Raw genomic sequence first — 19,434 nt, 5'->3', positions numbered from 1 at the left:
TCTCGCTGTGTTTCTCTCTGTCAAATAAATAAATAAAATCTTAAAAAAAAAAAAAAAAAGAGATGGGGCAGGAGAAAGAGTGCCAAACGTGGACCCTAGTTTTAACTTTGCTATATTTCCTTGAGTCATGTGGCTCCAAGAAAGTACATTTGCCTCTCTGGCACGGAGTTTCCTTGGCAGAAAAATGAGAGGTTGAACTATATTATCTTTAATGCAACTTTTAGGTCTCACATTTAAATGCTTTAGAAAGCATTAAAATATACTTTTTTTTTCTATTTTTTTTCAATTTAATTTTTAATGGTATTTCTTGGCCCAGGAAAGCTCCAAATACAGTTTACACAGAACAGTAATCATTAGCTTCTCATAATGGAAACTCCGAGTTCATGTATTCTTCTATACTGTTTTTTTTTATTATGTTAATCACCATACATTACATCATTAGTTTTTGATGTAGTGTTCCATGATTCATTGTTTGCATATAACACCCAGTGTTCCATTCAGTACGTGGCCTCTTTAATACCCATCACCAGGCTAACCCATCCCCCTACCCTCCTCCCCTCTAGAACCCTCAGTTGGTTTCTCAGAATCCATAGTCTCTCATGGTTCGTCTCCCCCTCCGATTTCCCCCCCTTCATTTTTGTAAGGGTGTCTAATTAAGTATTTTGGACCATTAAGGTAAAATTTTAGAAATAAAATTGACATCTTTTCAATGGATCAATAGAATTATCCCATACAATCAAAATATGACTCTTCTGATTCCTGAATCTAGCAATAAATCCAGAAATGAAAACTCTTTTAATAAGCACTGAGACAACATATTTTTGAACAACTCCCATGTAATATTTTAAAAGCAACTATTCTCTCAAATAATAAATATTATTGTAGTTCATATTCCTTTATCCTATTCTATGAATTGAATGTCTTAAATCCATTTCAACAAAACTGGTGATGCTAGAGACAGTGCATATCTAAGAGACTACAGTATTTTTACTTGAGAAAAATCTGAAAAATCATATATTAGTCTGTGTAAATCTTTTAATTAGAAATACTCGTTTTAATATAACATCTCTCCTCTTACTAGATTGAAGGAAATTGTATTGAACTTTCCTGCCTTTCAGGACCTAAAAAAATGTGTCTATGATAGAATATAATTGACCTAAGAAATTTTCAAGGATAAAAGTATTTTTTCTAAAAGCTTTTTGTAGAATACCTAATAATTACAGCCTAATGAATTTTAAGTAACAGAATGCCATGGCTTCTTCATAATAGCAAATACATGAAAAATCTGACTTGCAGTAAGTACAGCAGCATATAATTCATAAACGTCTTTAAAACATCTTTAACTTTACCATACTTATATATTATGTAGGCTAAGTAAAAATAATTCTATCTACTCCTTTTGTTATATCTAGAATTGACAGATGGTATACTGATTCTATTTTTCTTTCAATATAGCATCACAATTAAAACATAATTTTCACTAAATTTTATTTTGTGAAATTCCCTGAAAGAAAATGGTAATTGCATAAGGCAAAATTGAAAATAGAAGATAAAGTTTTATACTTTGTATATATTTTTATAATAATCAGTTGAGTTTTTAACACTGTTATGTTTACTAATTTGATAAGGCATAATTTAGAATTAAAAAGTCTGGGAGTTTTTGGTGTGTGTTGTGCTCGACCTGGTACCTCTTTTTGTGAAGTGGCAGCTGAGGAGGTGCTTGCCAAGGCACTTGCCATGGCCTTGAAAAGCCCAAGGAAGGAGTCATGACTGAGAACAATGATCATATTAATTGGAAGGTGGAGGAGCAGGATGGTTCTGTGGTGCGGTTTAAGATTAAGATGCCACTTAGTAAACTAATGAAAGCCTATTGTGAACGACAGGGTTTGTCAATGAGGGAGATCAGATTCCGATTTGATGGGCAGCCAATCAATGAAACGGACACACCTGCACAGCTGGACATGGAGGATGAAGATGTAGTTGATGTGTTCCAGCAGCAGACAGGAGGTGTCTACTAAAAAGGGAACCTGCTACTTTACTGAAGAACTCTGTTCCTCCAGACCAAGAAGACATCTCTCAATGAGAAAACTGCAAGTTGGTTCCACCACATCCTGACTACTATGGTACTGTTTTCTCTATTCTTTCATTTTCCCCTTCCTCACTCCTTAATTGTACATAAAGTACTGTGTCTGTGCACAAGCAAATTCCATTTTTTTTTTACTAATTGGCCAATGGTATGTTTGGATCGACATCAAAAGGATATGGGATGGGGAAAAAATACTGGTTCTTTGAAAATACCCCATTTCTCCATTAGTGGCATGCTCACTCAGCTCTTATCTTTATATTCCAGTAGGTTATTCTGCTCTCACTGTTTAACAAAAAAGGACAACATAAAAATCCTTACATACCTTGTTCAATTCGAGAATTTTAATGCTTTTCATTTGTTATTGTAAAACCAAGGACAATCTTATAACTTTTTTGTACACAGCTGTTACATCGAGGGCAACCTGTCTTTAAATAGGGATCAATTACTCTAAAAGAAATGAATCCTAGATAGCTTTTCCTTGAAGTCAAGCATCTTGTTGTTTAAATAAACTTCTTGTTTAAAAAAAAAGTTAGGGAGTTTTTGATATGTCTTAAGGGTTTCATGAAATGTGAAAGTATGAAACATTTTCCCTACATTTATTGTCTATAATATAATACATGATATAGTGGGTAATGATTAGAGTTGGACTCTGGAATCAGACTTCCTGAGTAAAAACTGTGGTTTCACAATGCCCTCAGGCTCTGTGTACCTTAGTGTCCTCTTTGGAATAATAGTACCTCACTGGGTGGATATTAGGAATAAATAATTAAATCCAGGGAAAGAGTTTAAAGTGTGGGTGCAAAGTAGTAAGAGCTTAATTAGTGGTAGTTATTTTATTATTAATATCATCATTTAAACATTTTTTAAAGAAAAAAGGAGAACAACTTCTCTGTCTAATCTTGAAGGCCCTCTACTAATGCCACTCCTTTTTATTTTGCAACACAACTTCTGGAATTCTCATTAGGATTAAATAAATTTTCTAATTTCTTATATGAACATTTATCACTTGTGTATTTGCTTATGCCAAATCTGCTGCCTAAATAATCTAAGAAGCTAAGTTTCCATGGCCTTCATCTATTTAACTGATCTCCATTAGTAAGACTTCCATAATGAAGTCTATCTAGTTGTTTTTCTTCTACTTGTCCCATACTCAAGCCTTCCATGTTTGTTTGGTTTTGGAGATGAGGTAACCATCCATCTGAAAGGTCAGTAGAGTATCAGAAGAGTATCAGAGTATCACAAGAGCATGCTAAGAGTTGAGAATAAGGAAGAGGATCAGTCTAAGCTAGCTTTTAAAGGAGGTAGGCTTATAGGAAGGGTAGTGTACAGTTAGGAGAAATGAATAGGGAGAGCATTTCAGGGGAGAAACTGTAGCATTAGCTAAAATAAATGTGGTAGGAAAAGGTAGGACTGTGTTTGGGACCATGGATTTAGCGCAATGGGACAGTCCATGGTGGGTAGCAGAGGAGGATAAAGATGTATAGGGAAGAAGACCTTGACTATAAGCCACATAATCTGTGCTTGAAAGATAGATGATGAGGGAGGGACTCCTTATAGATGTTTTGATTTGAGATTATCTCCTTTTAGGAGTATTAATTTAGGCAGGAAAATCTGAACAACAATGAGCTGTGTAGTATGGTGGTTAAATATAAGAGATCCAGAGTAAAACTGTCTAGGTGGGAACCCTGCTTCAGTTACTAGTTACATGACCTTAAATAAATTAGTTAATTGCTTTAAGCCCCAGTTTACTCATCTCTTAAATGAGTATTATAAAAGTAAGTACCCCTTAAAGATATTGTCAAATTTAATGAGATTGTGTGTAAAAGTATTTTTACAGTGCTTGTCGTATAGGTGCAGAATAAATACTATAATTATATAACTGTTAATGAGCATGAATAAATGAACTAGCTTGAGATTATTATGCATGTGAAGTGTCTAGTACATCTTTGTAAATACAATCTTGTTTGTTGGATCCACCCAAAACTTACCAGATATGTCTATCTCACAATTATCTGGGTAGACTTCTCTTCTGCTGACATAATAACAAATCTGCTCTTTGTAGTACAGACTTTTTTGTGCTCACTTTCTGATCCTACTCATCTGCTTCTTATACCATACCAAACAGAGCCTGCTCCTGGTCCAAGCTTATCACTTTCCCATCTATGAAACTACAAAAGGAGATGAGCTTAACGAGCAAGGAATTTCAAAAGCATTTTCACCAAAGGGTGGTGGATTAATCACCCCACTGCCCAATTAACATTGGAAAGGCAGTGACTTTCAGAATAAGCCACCGGGAACATCCCTAACTTCACACAAAATATATATTTGTTGTCCCCAAAACTTCTTTAACAGATTTTAAAGACACATTGGAATATATGCTGTGTGATCATATAGTTCTGTGAACAGCCTTTGTCTGGCATCTTTCCAAGAAACAGACAAATGGACAGTGTCTAAACCATGAATGTAAAGGAGAAATGCTGGAAGAGAGGTGAAATAATGGAGATTTTTACTTTCACTAAACATATTATGTCTCCCTCAAATATATTCTTTGAACAATAGCCATGATGGAAATTTAATAAATGTAAACTGATACATATGATATTTGAGACCTGCTTATAGATTGAAAAACATGCTGCTAGTAATCTAGAGGAAAATTCCACAGGGAGAAGAAATATATGTGATGTCTTTGATCTTTCTGTCCATTAAAAAAAAAGGAGTCAGCACATAAAATTCAACTGATAGGCCTGTGGAAAACTTTGGAGGACATCCAGAAAATAGTGCCTAAAATAACTGAATGCTTAGAGAACAAAACCATGAGGAAGTAAGTTTACTTTACTGGAAGGAGAAAAATCTGCAGAAAACTTCATTAAAGTTTTTATGAGGTGTTTTTAATGAGATGCTATAAAATAAAAAAGTAGTGAGCAATTCTTCTGTTCCTAGGGCAGCAATAGAAGAAACAGACTTACATGGATGATAAACTGTAATAATAATACTATTCATTTGAGGGACACTTGATGCTTTCCAAAGAACTTTCATATAGATGACACTCACAGGAGCCTGTATAGCACAAAAACGAGTGTGGTTATGTTTCAAAGAAAGGAGCAGACAGGTAAGACTTCTTTGTACTTATAGAGAGAATGCTTTGCTTCCTCACTTCCCTGTTTCCAGGTGCCCTTTAGGTGTCCTGTGCTTTCATTTTGAATCATAATGAACATATAAAGATCTACCCTTTTGCCCTAAACCTAGGTATACCCTACTTGGACAGTGGTCTATGGTTTAATGATAAATCACAGAATAGCATTATTTGTGGCTATGTCCATGCTGATACACATCTATAAAATTGGCATTTGGGGTTTTGATGTGATTAGTATTGAGCTGCTCTTCCTAAGAGCCACTGCTTCTTTAGGTGACTCCTGATAAGACTGAATAGAACCAGGTCACTAACATGGGGAACGCAGCCCTCTGGTTAGTATGGTGGGAGTTAAAGGGATGTTGTGATATGTGTCTGGTTTATCTAAAAACAACATTAGTTTGCTTATGTGTAAGTCAAACTGAAGAGTCCTGGACTTCATCAGCCATCAAGTGATGACGTAGCCATGAGCCTCACCAGACATAGTGGTTGCTGTGGTATGCTGCCTTCAGTCTCCTGGTGACGGGACAAAGGCCCAGCTCCCCTTGACTCAATTCAGGAAACTATGAACATCCCTACTCCAGGGCTTCCCGTAGGGTCAGCTGAAGCCTCTGTTGCAGCTGCTTTGCAATTCAACTTCTCCCTCTTCTCAGTGCTCTTCTCTCACTGACCTATGAAGTTATTCCCATGAGTACTCTCTAATAAGCTTCCTGCATGCAAATCTCTATTATGTATTTCCAAAGAACCTGACCTAAGATACTAGTTATTAAGTCTCAGTGGCTGAGACATAACTGCAGGAATTACAGTCTAGTATAGAATCTCCGTCTCCAAATATTTTTAGGAATCCTCAGGACTGCTTGCACATGTGTGTCCAAAGATCAGCCTTGCTCATTGGTAATTTTTTAAAAAAATTTTTAAAGATTTATTTATTTATTTATTTTAGGGGGTAGGGATAGAGGGAGAGGGAGAGACAGCATCCTCAAGAAGACTTCCCCTGGAGCACAGAGCCCAACACAGGGCTTGATCCCAGGACCCTGAGATCATGACCTAAGCCGAAATCGAGTTGGCCGCTTAAGTGACTGAGCCACCCAGGTGCCCCCCTCATTGGTGATTTCTGTGCAAACAATCTAAATCTTTACTTTCTCTTGTTCCATGAATTCTCCACAGAGACTATGCTAAGCTGGAATTGTGTTTCCATCATTTTCTCTGAGGTTTATATACAAGAGGAGCTAGAATTTTCTTTCAGAACAGTCTCTACTACTGCACCCTACAGGCAGAAATGAGTGTCATTGCTAGTACAATGCAAGGAGGAGAATGCTTCTTTGCTATTTTATTCATTTGGGAGATGGGAAGAGATTCTCAGGGCATGGTTGAATTCATCCCAGTCCATCACATAGGATTGAAAATTTCTGCCCCCCAAATGATGGGAACTTTATTGAGGTGTCTACTAAGCTCCTGTGTGAATTTTTATGGTATTTGCTACAGGGTTTTGTCCTGGAATCTTTTTTATCTTTGTAACATTGTCTTTGAAGGCAGGATTGAGGTTCAAATATTACTAGAAATTAGAATTAAGCCGACTATTACCAAGTTGAAAAGTAGGAGGGACCAGGACAGAATTCTATATCAAATACTATAAAACAGGAATTTACTGCCTCTTATGGTGGCATTAGAATAAATTATCTGAAGAAATACTAAAAATCTCTGTTCTATATTTATTGAGTTTAAACACTTCGGCTTAGTACCAGTACCTGTCTATGAAACCAGCTTTCAATTTTAAAAATTCAGTGTATCTTTTGAAAAGCCTTAAACTATTCTTAAATGAATCTGTGTTAGGTAGAACAGAGTTCACAGATGTTAAATTGTAAAACAATTTATCTCAATATATATCTTCTTTTTATTCAGTATATTGATGAAGTCAAGGTCAATTTGTTGAGGAAGAAGCTTGCATAGTTTCTTTTAGCTTCATTTAGAAAGTTAGGTGGCTGGCCATTTTTTTAAATAAGTAAGATTGTCTATATTTTGAGTCCACTCTGTAAGAATTATTCTACAGAAGTTAATTAAGATAAATATGTTGTCAAGGATTGAAGCCTACCACTAAGAATAGGACTTAAAGAACTTTCACATATCTTTCTTGGTAGCTGCTTAAGGCAGTAATCAAATATCCTCTAACCATGATGATGGATCCCAATTAGGGAGAGCTGTGGGTCCTACAATAGCAGGTTGGAAAATACATGGGATTTAAATCTGTATTGTTAATTCAACATGTCTTTACTTAATAAACAAATAGTCCCTTGACATTTTCTCATGAATCTTATTTTTTAACATGTTAAATCCCTTTAACTGCCCTATGTGGCAGAGTGTTCTCTGACTTTATCAATTATTGCTTTTCTGACCTAATTCCTATATATTCAGTTTGCCCCTAAGTCTTCATTTGCTTCCTGTTACTTTCTTATATAATCTTGTCTTAAAGATGATAGTGTACATGCATTTTAGAATTACAGAGAGCAAAGACTTTTAGGGATTGAAGTTCATTTTGCTGTTTACTCTGCCACCATACAAGAATAGTTCCACCTTCCTCAATAGCCTTGATGGTTGTAGAAATCTACCATTAACAATAAAGGATGAAGAAAATGTGAAGCTTTCTTCAGCATACATTGCTAATTCTCAAAAGAATTTCTTGGCTTTTATTTTAGTTTATTGTGAATCTCTGCATTAGATGATGATCTAACTTTCACCTCAAACTTTATGTTCCCATTTTACCCAATCTCATACAATTTCCCACATGAGCCATGACATTGTTCTATACCATGATGTCATTGCTTATCCTCTTCCATCTGCTGTCCCTCTGGTAAATTTCTAATCTTTCTTCAAAATCCAATTTATTTCTCATGTTACAGTTGTACTTGTCAACTGCTATTTTCATTTATCTCCAGTAGAGTCTTTGTGGTTGCTCTAAGGCCTCGAGGGTCAATCAGTTCTCTGGCTCTCTTGGCATCTTAGCACACCAGAAGATGAGGAGTTATGGACCTGAATCTTCACTTTTGTAACTTTGTTAACAGCCATTCCATTTGGAAAATTTGAACTGAATTGCACAATTAAGAGGAGCAAGCATGTGATTACACAGTCAATCACTTGGAATTTTTTTTATATTACTGGTTGGTCGAGTCCATAACTGACATATTAACCAGTGAACATATTGTGTAGACTCAGCTTCACATTCAGATTACGATGTCTTTATTTAGAAAGCTCCATTCTATGTCTGCGTCACTGAACACCAAACTGACACTTCCTTGTTTCTCAAGACATATGCAAATTATAGACAAAACCATACATGCTAGCAGAAGACTCTATCCGATAATCCTAAACAGTACTAAAATCACCAACTCCTAGACTCACAGACTTCTAAAAGATTTTCCTAATCTTATTTAATGAAATAAATTTTTTTTTATAGTAGCTAGTCCCAATTCAATACAAATAAACTACATTATAACTTGCTGTCCAGCTAGTACTGGACATGTTATGTATGATTAGTGTGTAATGTATGGATAATGGAATAAGAGTAATGTTTAGATATATGTATTTAGGTACAAGTCAATGTAATTATAAAGTATTATGCTATATTTCCTATATTTAGCTACAGTTTTCCTACATTTCCTCTAAGAAATACCAGATGGAAGTGTTGATGGAAAAGATACAGAAATTAATATTGAAGTGATGAAGTTTGACCTTTTTAAGATGAAAATCTTGCCAAACTTTCCATATTGACATGGCAACGTTCTATGAATAAATCTAATATCTTATAGATTTAGCACAGTTCAAAAGCCACCATCTGTTTCAAAAAGTGAAGGTTCTTGCTATTACATAGTTTCTGGGCCCTAAGACTAAAGGCATGCAATCCATAGCTTATATAATATTAACTATCAGGAATGTGTGAAAAACTTTCATATTTTAGAAAATCAGAGACATAAAAGACATTCTGAGTTACTCTCAAAATTAGAGCTGATAATACATTATGGGTATTCTTTCTTCTTACATAAACTTGGGTAGTCTCCTGATCATTCTCTGTATGGAGTTATAGGTTAATACCAGCTGGGCAACTAGTTGTAATACAGAGAATTTATGTGGCGAACATAGCAAAGCAATGGAAACCGATTTTGAGCAGAGTTGTCTGAAAGGCCTTTGACAATACATGTAGGTATTACAAGAAGTTGTCATTTGTTCCTTTCTTATTTTTCATAAATTATTTACCACTAAATCTCTTCATTTGATACAGTCAAAAGCAATCCTACTCTGAATTCTTCTTATTTCCCATTCTTTAAGGTTAATGCTAGCTTTGCATTATATAAATTTATTTTCTACTTTCTTAATCAAACAATTGTGGAAAATGCACTGATTAAAAATAAAAAGTAGTTTGCACAGATATGTACTCACACAAGCACACAAACACACACATATACATATACCTCTACCTATATGAGGTTTTTATCTCAGAGAAATTAGTAAGATCAAACAGGAGGTAAAAAATCAGTCCACTGACAAAACTCAACAGCAGTTTTTATCAGTTTATTTTGTTTTCTGGACCAAATATGTAACAAGATGATGTGTCAAAAATGCTTGCAATGGTTTTATCTGATGTTTGAGTTTGAGCAAGTTCTAAGTTTCTTACTGCCCAACTATTAGAAACTTTTCCAGCCTCTGATCAATTGACCTTAAACCATGCATGCATTCCTTTACACTGACCAGCTACTCAAAAGTTGCTGATTGGGATGTGTACTATTTTTTTTTTTTAAAGATCTTATTTATTTATTTGACAGAGAGCTAGAGAGCACAAGTAGGCAGAGCAACAGGCGGAGGGAGAGGGAGAAGCAGGCTCTCCGCTGAGCAGGGAGCTGGATGTGGGGCTTGATCCCAGGACCCTGAGATCATGACCTGAGCCGAAGGCAGATGCCTAATGACTGAGCCACCCAGGCGCCCCGGGATGTGTACTTCTGACACTCATGCAGTTCTTGGTCAAAATCCACTTGGCTTTGGCTACCCTAAGAGTTTGTTAACCAAAATGAATCTCTAGATACTGGAATGTGCCTTAGATATACATGGATAACGTTACACCTCTGGATAAGTCTTTGAGAAAGCTAAGGAAGGTAGAATAGGCTGTGTGGATTTAAAACATGCAGATAATAACACAGTAAATTACCTAGAGGAAATGACACAGGATTTCTTTACAGAACAAAATGCTGAATAAAGAGTCAGCTTTTGTATAGGAGAGACACAAAAGGTGGCAGAAAAATTTAAACTTCAGAAACTTTAAAAAGTATATATATATGGTAAGACAATTTTTCTGAACTTCCCCAAAGGAGAATAACCCTTGTGAAAACTAAGACTCTCTCTATGTGATCCCTTTCAAAATCTGTTGAAATGAAAGACAAACTGTGCATGAGTATGAATTACAATCTACCTGTAGAGCTGTGATCTCTGCTCCATTTCATTTAAGAAGAACTTCTATCTTGATACTGAATTGACCTCAATCACTACAGGTAGCTTATTCAAGTTCATTCTACTTCTGCCATCTATCTGCAGGTACAACGTAAATTTAGTAGGAGGAAATACTCTCATATTTATTCTCAGCGACTAATAATAAAATAAAAATCAAAGTCATCTTTTACATGTTTACCTTAGAGCTCATTCCACTAATTTTTGAAAATAAGTTCTTATCAATCATGCTATGGTATTTTATTGTCAGGGACCCTTAAATATAGAAGAAATTCCAACAACATTCATATAACTAAAAAGGACCTTAATTTGCATGCTTTTTAGGGACAAATTTGTTCTGAGTTTGCAATAACAAGTGTCCTATTAGAGAGAATTAGGATAGCTAGAAAGAGCTGTACAAAAAGACCCTTTTAATTCTAACTTGTGCCTAGTTAAGGATGGAGAAGTAAGAGTGGAGCAGACAAGACAGAGAGAGAAGGTGACATAAATAACTGGACAGATAGGGATCAAGCAAAAGGGAGTCATAGATCAAGGGATGTACACAAATACAGAAATCAGAAGTCTTAATGTGTGTGTCTTTTCCATTTTCTCTCCTCTCTGGCAGGAATCTTCTCTTATGTGGGTTGTATCTCATCACTCTAAATTTCTAAGGGATTTTATGTTCTCAATTATTCATTATCTTTCTATGTAGTAACACCTTCTGCCCAACTAATAAGTCCAATCCACAATTAAACATGCTCAAATCTCTCATCTTAAATTTTCCCCCTCTTGACTTCTCACCTCCCTCTAATTACGACCTTACCTCTTTTTATACTTTAACAGTAAAACTTATTGAAGAGTTGCCTAGTATATACTTGTTATTCATATTTATTATATAAACTTAAATAACTTATATAACATATAATATACAATATATAATACAGTCCTCGGTCAGCCTTTAAGGTAACCTATTGTCACCTTAAGGTATTGTAGGATGCAGATTTGCATTTTTGTGTCAGTAGAGATATTTCTTTCTCACTTTCTAAATTTTGAATAAAATTAATTGAAAGATTTGGAAAGCCCTCAGTTTTTAGTTTTACTAGAAGCATCAGTATTTTTTTAGGGATGGTTTCAACCTTAGTCTACCTAAGGCTCTGTGTGGTTTGAGGACTGCCTACTTAGGTATTCATTACTTAAAGGCAAAGAATGAAATCATCCCTTTAAGAAAGTTTGACCAAAACAGAAATAACTTCATATGTGATCAAATGTGCCACTGTTAGAGTGAAATGATTACATTGTATAAAATGATGGTGTTATCAATCAAAATGGCTTTTAATTTGGTTTCTAAGTTATTCTACTTCTTATCTGGCTGTTTTTTTTTGTGAGCAACTGCAACCCTTGTAAGAGAGATGATTAAAGTAAGAGTTAAGTCCATGGCTCTGAAAATTTGCTTTGGCTGTACACAACTCTCTGTTCCAAAAGGGTTTGCTTAATTTATGAATAATAATTTCATTACCTTAGGGTAATTTCATTGCCTTCTGGTCATAACCAACTGAACTGCCCAGCCCAGACACTCTCATTTCTTCATTCATTCAAACATATACTGAGCATCTTTGTCAGATGCCCTACAAACTGCATTAAAAATGAGTAAGATAACTGTCCTTGCCTGGAAGGAGTTTCCATTTTCAGATTGGTGTCAATTTCCTTGATTTTATTTGCAGATTGATGCAGACCCCGGGAAAGCTTATTTGATTTATATAACCTTCACAGGTTAGCCAAGATTCCTGTTAATCAGACTAACGTATTCAATTGTCATCTAACATATAAACTCAGACACAAAATGTTATTTTTAACTGACACAGAGTAACTTTAGAGACCATTATCACTAGATTGCTATACTGATGAAGAATTTTAAATTCTTGGCTGCTACATGTAAATTTTGTTCAGTAATGCCCTTGGGATGTGACCATCATATTTAGCCATTTCTCTCTTCTGAGATTTCCTAATTCTGAAGTATGAATTAATTTCAAGACTGCTTTCCAAAAGTTTATATGCCCTAGAAAGACATTTCCATTTAATATTCATTTTTTTCCCCTACTGGATTCTCTTTTTTTTCTGTGCAGGGTCAATGGCTACCCTCCACCCCCATTCTGAACAGCTATTTTCACTCAAAAGATATTTTGTTGAACAAATGAACTTGATCTTAATTTCTTTTCCTTCCTTCCTTCCCTCCCTAGAAAGGGGGAGAGAGGTGGGGAGGGGCACAGGGAGGAGAGAGAGCTTAAGCAGATTCCCTGCTAAGCGTGGAGCCCCACACTGGGCTCGGTCTCACAACCTGGAGCTCTGTCTCACCACCCTGAGATCATGACCTGAGCCAAAATCAAGAGTCCCAGGCTTAAGCGACTTAGCTACCCAAGCACCCGGAACTAGATCTTAATTTCAACTGAACCACATGACTCTTCAACCTATTTATTTGCTCCATGATATTTTCAAAGAAATTGATTCATTTTGTATATAATTTGATTGCCATTGGGTGGTATAAAATTATACCTTAGTTTAATTTGTACTTTACTCCATCAAACTGAAAAGATTGATTGGCAAAACAACTTTTAGATGGACCTTTTTGTCTTTCTTTTCGTATGTGGGTGGCTATTATACATAAAAATAACATTTAAAAAATAAGGCTCAGCATTATAATTCAAAGAACTACTGTGGAGGACTTACCGTACTGTGATAGGGATGAATACATTTGTGTTAATGCTATAATTAGCAGAAACAGTCAAGATATTTTGAGAGCTTCCACATCCATATTTAACCGTGGGCCTTCCTTCCACTAGAAATAAATGAAGAAAGTGCTGCCCAATAGTCTTCTCACTACCTTTAAAAACAAACATTACATTAAATTAGTGATTAGACTTATATTTTACTCAATAATAATTATTCTTTCAACAAACACAATCTCTGCCCCCAAGGAGTAATGATTTGGTGAGATGGTAGGAGTGTTATTAAATTATTCAATGTAATAATACTATATTAGAATTATACATTTTTTTCCACAGGCTGAGAACAGCATGGCATTAACAGCATTGACTTGACATGAGATTAACTTTCTGACTCTGTTTCTTAATAGCAAATGATCTTATTCTGAGCCTCAGTTTCCTCATACATTATAATGGGATGAGGAGAGCAAGTAATTACTAGAACTACTGTGATAAAATAATAAATGAAAAGTGTCTGGCACCTGTTGAGTATTACATAACTTGGTTTATTATTATTGTTAATTATTTGTATTTTAATTTTAATGTGTCTTTCATAAAAATTAAAATGATAAAGAAATGTATAAAGAAAAAAAAAGAAACACTCCCCTCCCTCCAGCTCATTCTTTCATCCAGCCTTGAGGTATTCTTTTCTACCATATATCTGTATGCATACAAATATTTATATAGCCCTAGTTTTATTTTTAAAAAGGAAATAATGAATAAGTAGCTTTATTCATCTTTCTCTTTTCATTTAATAATAAACTTTAGACATGTGTCTTATAAGTAGTTTTTAACATTTTTAATTGAAGTATAACTCATACAAAAAAATCACACAAATATTAAATGTACAGCTCAGTGAATTATTACAAAGTGAACCCACTCATCCAAATACCATCAACTTAAGAAAAAGAACGTTATCTGCATTGCCAAAGTCTTATCAATCACTCCTTTCCTCCCTCCTTCAAAAGCAACCACAATCCTGATGTTTAACAGGTAGGATTAATTTTGCTCAATTTAAAATTTTATATTATTAGGATCATATTGTATATATTCTGTTGTGTCTATTAACTTTTGCTCAATATTATGTTTGAGAGACAGCACCTATGCTAAAATTCATTCATTTTCATTGCTTTATAATATTTGATTGAATGAATATTTACAATCCAGTTACTCTTTCTTCTATAGATGAACATCCTCCTCCCACTCCAGTTTTTGGTTATTATGAATAATGCTGCTAATGATAATCTTGTATGTGTCTTTTGTGCTGAATGAAGCACATGCATTTCTGTTGTGTATATAACCAAGAGCTGAACTGTTGAGTATGATTAATTTAATAGCTACTGCCAGTTTTTCAAAATAACATTTTGATTTAACTCCTTACCAGCAGTAAGAATTCCAGATGATCCAGTCTCACCATCACTTGGTATGGTTGCCTTGCAGATTTTAACTACTCTATGTTTATTTTATTGTAGCTTCCATTTTTATTTTCCTCATACTAGTGAAGTTGAGCATATTGTAACGTTTAGTGGCTGTTTTGATATCTTCTTTTGTGAAGTGTCAGTCTGTATTTCTTACATTTATATTTGGTTGTTTGCTTTTTCTTGACTGGTTAAAGTTATATCTATGTATATATTTAATATCTAGATCTACATACATGTATGTGTATGTGTGTGTATAGCTTATAAGCTCTTTGTTAACCATATTTACTGAAAATACTTACTCCAATTCTGTGGACTGTCTTGCCAATTGCTTAAGGGTGAGTGTTGTTGAACATATGGTCTTAATTTTAGCGTAGGTCTATTTATTGTTTCCTTCATGGTTGTAATTAGTGATTTTTATGTAACCTTTAAGATATATCTGCTTACCTTAAAATCATAAAGTTATTTTCTTATATTATCTTTTAGAAGCTTTATTTAACATCTATACTGTACCTAGAATCGATTTTTGCACATGATATGAAGCAGGAGGTTGTGGTAGGTTGGATAATGGCCATCAAAGATAGTCATGTCCTAATTGTTGGAACCTGTGAATGTTAACCTTATTTGGCAAAAGACACTTTGCAGGTGTGATTAAAGATTTTGAGATGAGATTATCCTGGATTATCTGGTTGGGTCAAGAATTAGTCAGGGGTCAATTTTCATTTTTTCCTCTTTTAGTTTCCAATTGATCCCAAATCATCAAAGCAAATAATTCTTTTTATGTATTTACTATGTACTTAACTGAATTCTCAGATATTTGTGAAATATGTATTTTTAATATTTTTTAGTATCTCTATTTCCTACTTTTTTCCTTTATTTATTCTTGTGAATACATGTATTTAAGACAATACTTTGTTTTAATAAAAAAAGAACAGCAGAAGTATACTAAACCAAGCTGAAATTACAACCCTTGAAAATGGCCATCATTAGGGGCACCTGGGTGGCTCATTCAGTTAAGCCACTGAGTCTTGATTTAGACTTGGGTCATGACCTCAGGGTTGTGACATCGAGCCCTGCATGGGGCTCCGTGCCAGGCATGGAGCCTGCTTAAGATTCTCTCTCTCCCTCTTCCTTGTTGCCCCTGCTCTCCCCTGGCCTGCTCTCTTAAAAAAAAAAAAAAAGTTGGCCAGCATTAATATTTGGTGAATACCACTACAGATACAAAGGTTGATAAATGGACAGATATATATATAGAGAGAATTTTTCATTAGAGCAAAATCATATTGTACATGTATTTTAATCTAAGGACTCTTAATAAACTTAAAATCTATTGAGGAACCCCAAAGAGCTTTTGTTAACATGGGTTTATTTATTTGTTTATTTATTTATTTAGGAAGCAAGCAGGGGGAGCAGGGCAGAGGGAGAGAGAGAGAGAATCTCAAGGAGGCTTCATGACCAGTGCATAGGCTTTGTGGGGCTTCCATCTCACAACCCCGAGATCATGACCTGAACTGAAATCAAAATGAAACAAGACGAAACCAGAGAGGGAGACAAACCATAAGAGACTCTTTTTTTTTTTTTAAATATTTTATTTCTTTATTTGACAGAGAGAGAGATAGCGAGAGCAGGAACACAAGCGGGGGAGTGGGAGAGGGAGAAGCAGGCTTCCCGCTGAGCAGGGAGCCCAATGCAGGGCTCGATCCCAGGACCCCGGGATCATGACCCAAGCCAAAGGCAGATGCTTAACAACTGAGCCACCCAGGCGCCCCCATAAGAGACTCCTAATCTCAGGAAACAAACTGAGGGTTGCTGGAGTGGAGGGGGGTGGGAGGGATGGGGTGGCTGGGTGATGGAAACTGGGGAGGGTAGGTACTATGGTGAGTGCTCTGAATTGTGTAAGACTGATGAATCACAGACCTGTACCCCTGAAACAAATAATGCATTATATGTTAATAAAAAAAAAAGATGACGCTTAACCAACTGAGCCACCCAGGCACCCCGGTTTGCATCTTTTAATATTTATTGGATTAGAATTTAAAACTGAAAAATAATATTTAAAACAGGAATTTTTCAGTTATTTATTGGTTAGCTTATTTAAAAATAACAATAATAAATCCATTACATATTAACATACATATTTTGTGAAAAGTAATTATATTTTCTAAAACAAAAATAAAATAGTGAAAGGAGGATTATTCTATACTTTTACAATAATCTTCAATGTTAAGCTTAATAAAAGTTGTTAGATTCTCACATCTACTTCTATATTTAATCTGTTGTGAATTGTTGCTTTGGTCGAAGTACAAGAACTCTAGCCTCACAGAGAATGTTGACTAGAAAAGCGGGATGATTTAAATTGTGTTTTTACATATACACAAACTGGACAAGTGGTAGTTCCTTAAAGTATAGCTGAAATGTGGAATCTGGAACTATACTAATAATCTTTATATCCTCTGTTACATTAAAATTCCATTGGTCTTTCTTATATTTTAAATGAATATTTTACCCTTGCATGATTTCATAATATCATGCATTAGGTATTTGAAAAAGGTGGACTCACTGAGTTATGGGTATCTTTCAAATGTTGACATATTTTATTATATAATATAAAAAAATCACATTAATTACTATTACCATTGAACTCATCAGAAAGTATGGTAAAGCTCTGAAGCTCATTGTGAAGAATCTAAGTTTTCCAAAATTCTAATTTTTACTAGAAAGCTTGAGTTTTATCATTGGGAATCAAAGACTGTAAGCTGCTTTCCTCAAAATAACAGGCTTACTTTGTTAATTTTTGAGAAAATGGCTGCAAAATACTCAAGCCTGAATAACCACAGATTATCTTTTAGTCATTTTTCAAGTCATGTTTTCATAATGGCTATTCCAACTAGCAACTTAAAAAAATTGCACAAATGCTTTTCCTCAAGGCAGCTATCCTATATTGGCATGTAGCCGACTTGCTTTATGTATACTTTTCCTTTTATGCACAGCACATTACAAAGTTGTATAGACAAGGACCAAGAATTTTAAAAATTAACGCATTTTACTGCAGAATTAGGGCATTTTTTTGTGTGTGTCCATTTTTACTTTGAGTGCACAGTGGAGTAGAATAAAATGAGTACAATTTGGGGTCACTGCCATGACACTGGGTGCCAGAGATTTTATCTACTGTGACTTTGGTACATTGAGTGCAAATATCAATCAACAGTGAAAAAGGCACATGCCTTAGTTTTATTAAAAAAATTTTTTGAAAAAAAATTTTGATGTTATGGACACCTGAAAGGGTCTTGGAGATACTCAGGGATCTAGATAAATTTGAAATATCTCCATATTAGAGCTCACTTCAATTTGAAAGGGGGGGAAAAAAAAAGAAACCAGAGTGAAACTAAAGGCATTTCTGAACCACAGATAAATGTTTCTTTATCATCTCAGTAAGAATGTCAGGGAACCTAAGTTATCTCTCCCCCATGTCTCAGGCTCTACAAGAATGGAACACAAGCAACACTTGGGTTTCAAAGAATGGTTCAGGAAAAGGTATCAGGAGAAACTGTGAAAGAATCTGAAATAGGAAAAAAAAATCTAGCTTACCCATTCAGGTTCTCCTCACCTTTCTTTATCTTTGAGCTATTTTGTAACTCTATAGAGGTTGGTGAAAACTAATAAGAATAGCAATTCGAACTAACTGTTTTTGCTGAAATGCAATTGATTATTACCCTGTAGGTAGACTTGCTTTCCATCTATTTGTAAATCTGCTTCAAAATTCCTTGGTCTTATATGTCTCTGTTCCTTGACTTCTTTGAACTGGTTGTAGTATCTTACCAGTTTCCTCAGTAATTAATAGGTTAAATAAAATTTTGGCATGTGTTCATTTTATATATCTTTTTGAAAATTATTCTTTAACAAAGGAAAATAGGATAATTTTAGTTTTTGAAATTATGAGGCATATTAGGAGAAATGAGTTATTATATTATAGCAAATAAAACCAAAAGCAACTCCAAGGAGAAAAAATTACATGGAATACAATGTAAAGGGGGTCCCCTGGTGTTAAGCAACATAGCAGTCTTGGACTGGACAGACATGCCCACATTTATGGATTATAAGTTTGAGAAGGAAGACAGGAAAGGATTCAAAATACAACTGAAAATCAGATAGGAGTGGGACATACAAAATCTAAGAAATAAAAATAGATTTTCCATGAGCTTTTTATGCTCTAGAACTTATTAAGAATATAAATTAAGAATATAAATTCAGTAAGAGAAACACAAAGTGAAATGTAATACAAAATAGTTAGATTAAATCAATATTGTAGAAGAAAACAAATTGGACAAAACAACAGCATTAAAGCTTTAATAACAAAGTACAAGTAGCAAAGGACATAATGAACCTGGTTGAAAATCACTCTTTTGAGATCCTCCTAAATGTCCCTTTCTAGAGCCCACTCAACACATCTAGGTTTTTATCACACTTCTGAGGACTTCAGCTGTACAATACACCAAATTAGTCCAGTGCCTGGCAGAGGGTGATGCAGCTTTACCTTTTCTGCCTCTCCTGAAATCCATTAGCAATTTTTGG

General features: G+C 34.8%; 1 protein-coding gene and 1 pseudogene across 2 annotated transcripts in view; one reads left to right on the top strand and one right to left on the bottom strand.

The window, feature by feature from the left end:
• The window catches only part of EYS (EGF-like photoreceptor maintenance factor), a 1,566,128-nt gene that overhangs the window by 273,648 nt on the left and 1,273,046 nt on the right, over positions 1-19,434 (bottom strand). For both annotated transcript variants that reach the window (XM_078055169.1, XM_078055170.1), the window contains exon 31: positions 13,410-13,559. In XM_078055169.1, the coding sequence (XP_077911295.1) occupies positions 13,410-13,559 (150 nt within the window). The remainder of the gene's footprint in view (positions 1-13,409; positions 13,560-19,434) is intronic.
• LOC118540278 (small ubiquitin-related modifier 2 pseudogene) lies at positions 1,247-2,482 on the top strand (annotated as a pseudogene).

The sequence above is a fragment of the Halichoerus grypus genome, chromosome 9, assembly GCF_964656455.1.
Source record: "Halichoerus grypus chromosome 9, mHalGry1.hap1.1, whole genome shotgun sequence".
In the NCBI taxonomy this organism is placed as follows: domain Eukaryota; kingdom Metazoa; phylum Chordata; class Mammalia; order Carnivora; family Phocidae; genus Halichoerus; species Halichoerus grypus.
The sequence above is the reverse complement of the archived record's forward strand: the minus strand, read 5'-3'. Positions and strand labels throughout refer to the sequence as shown.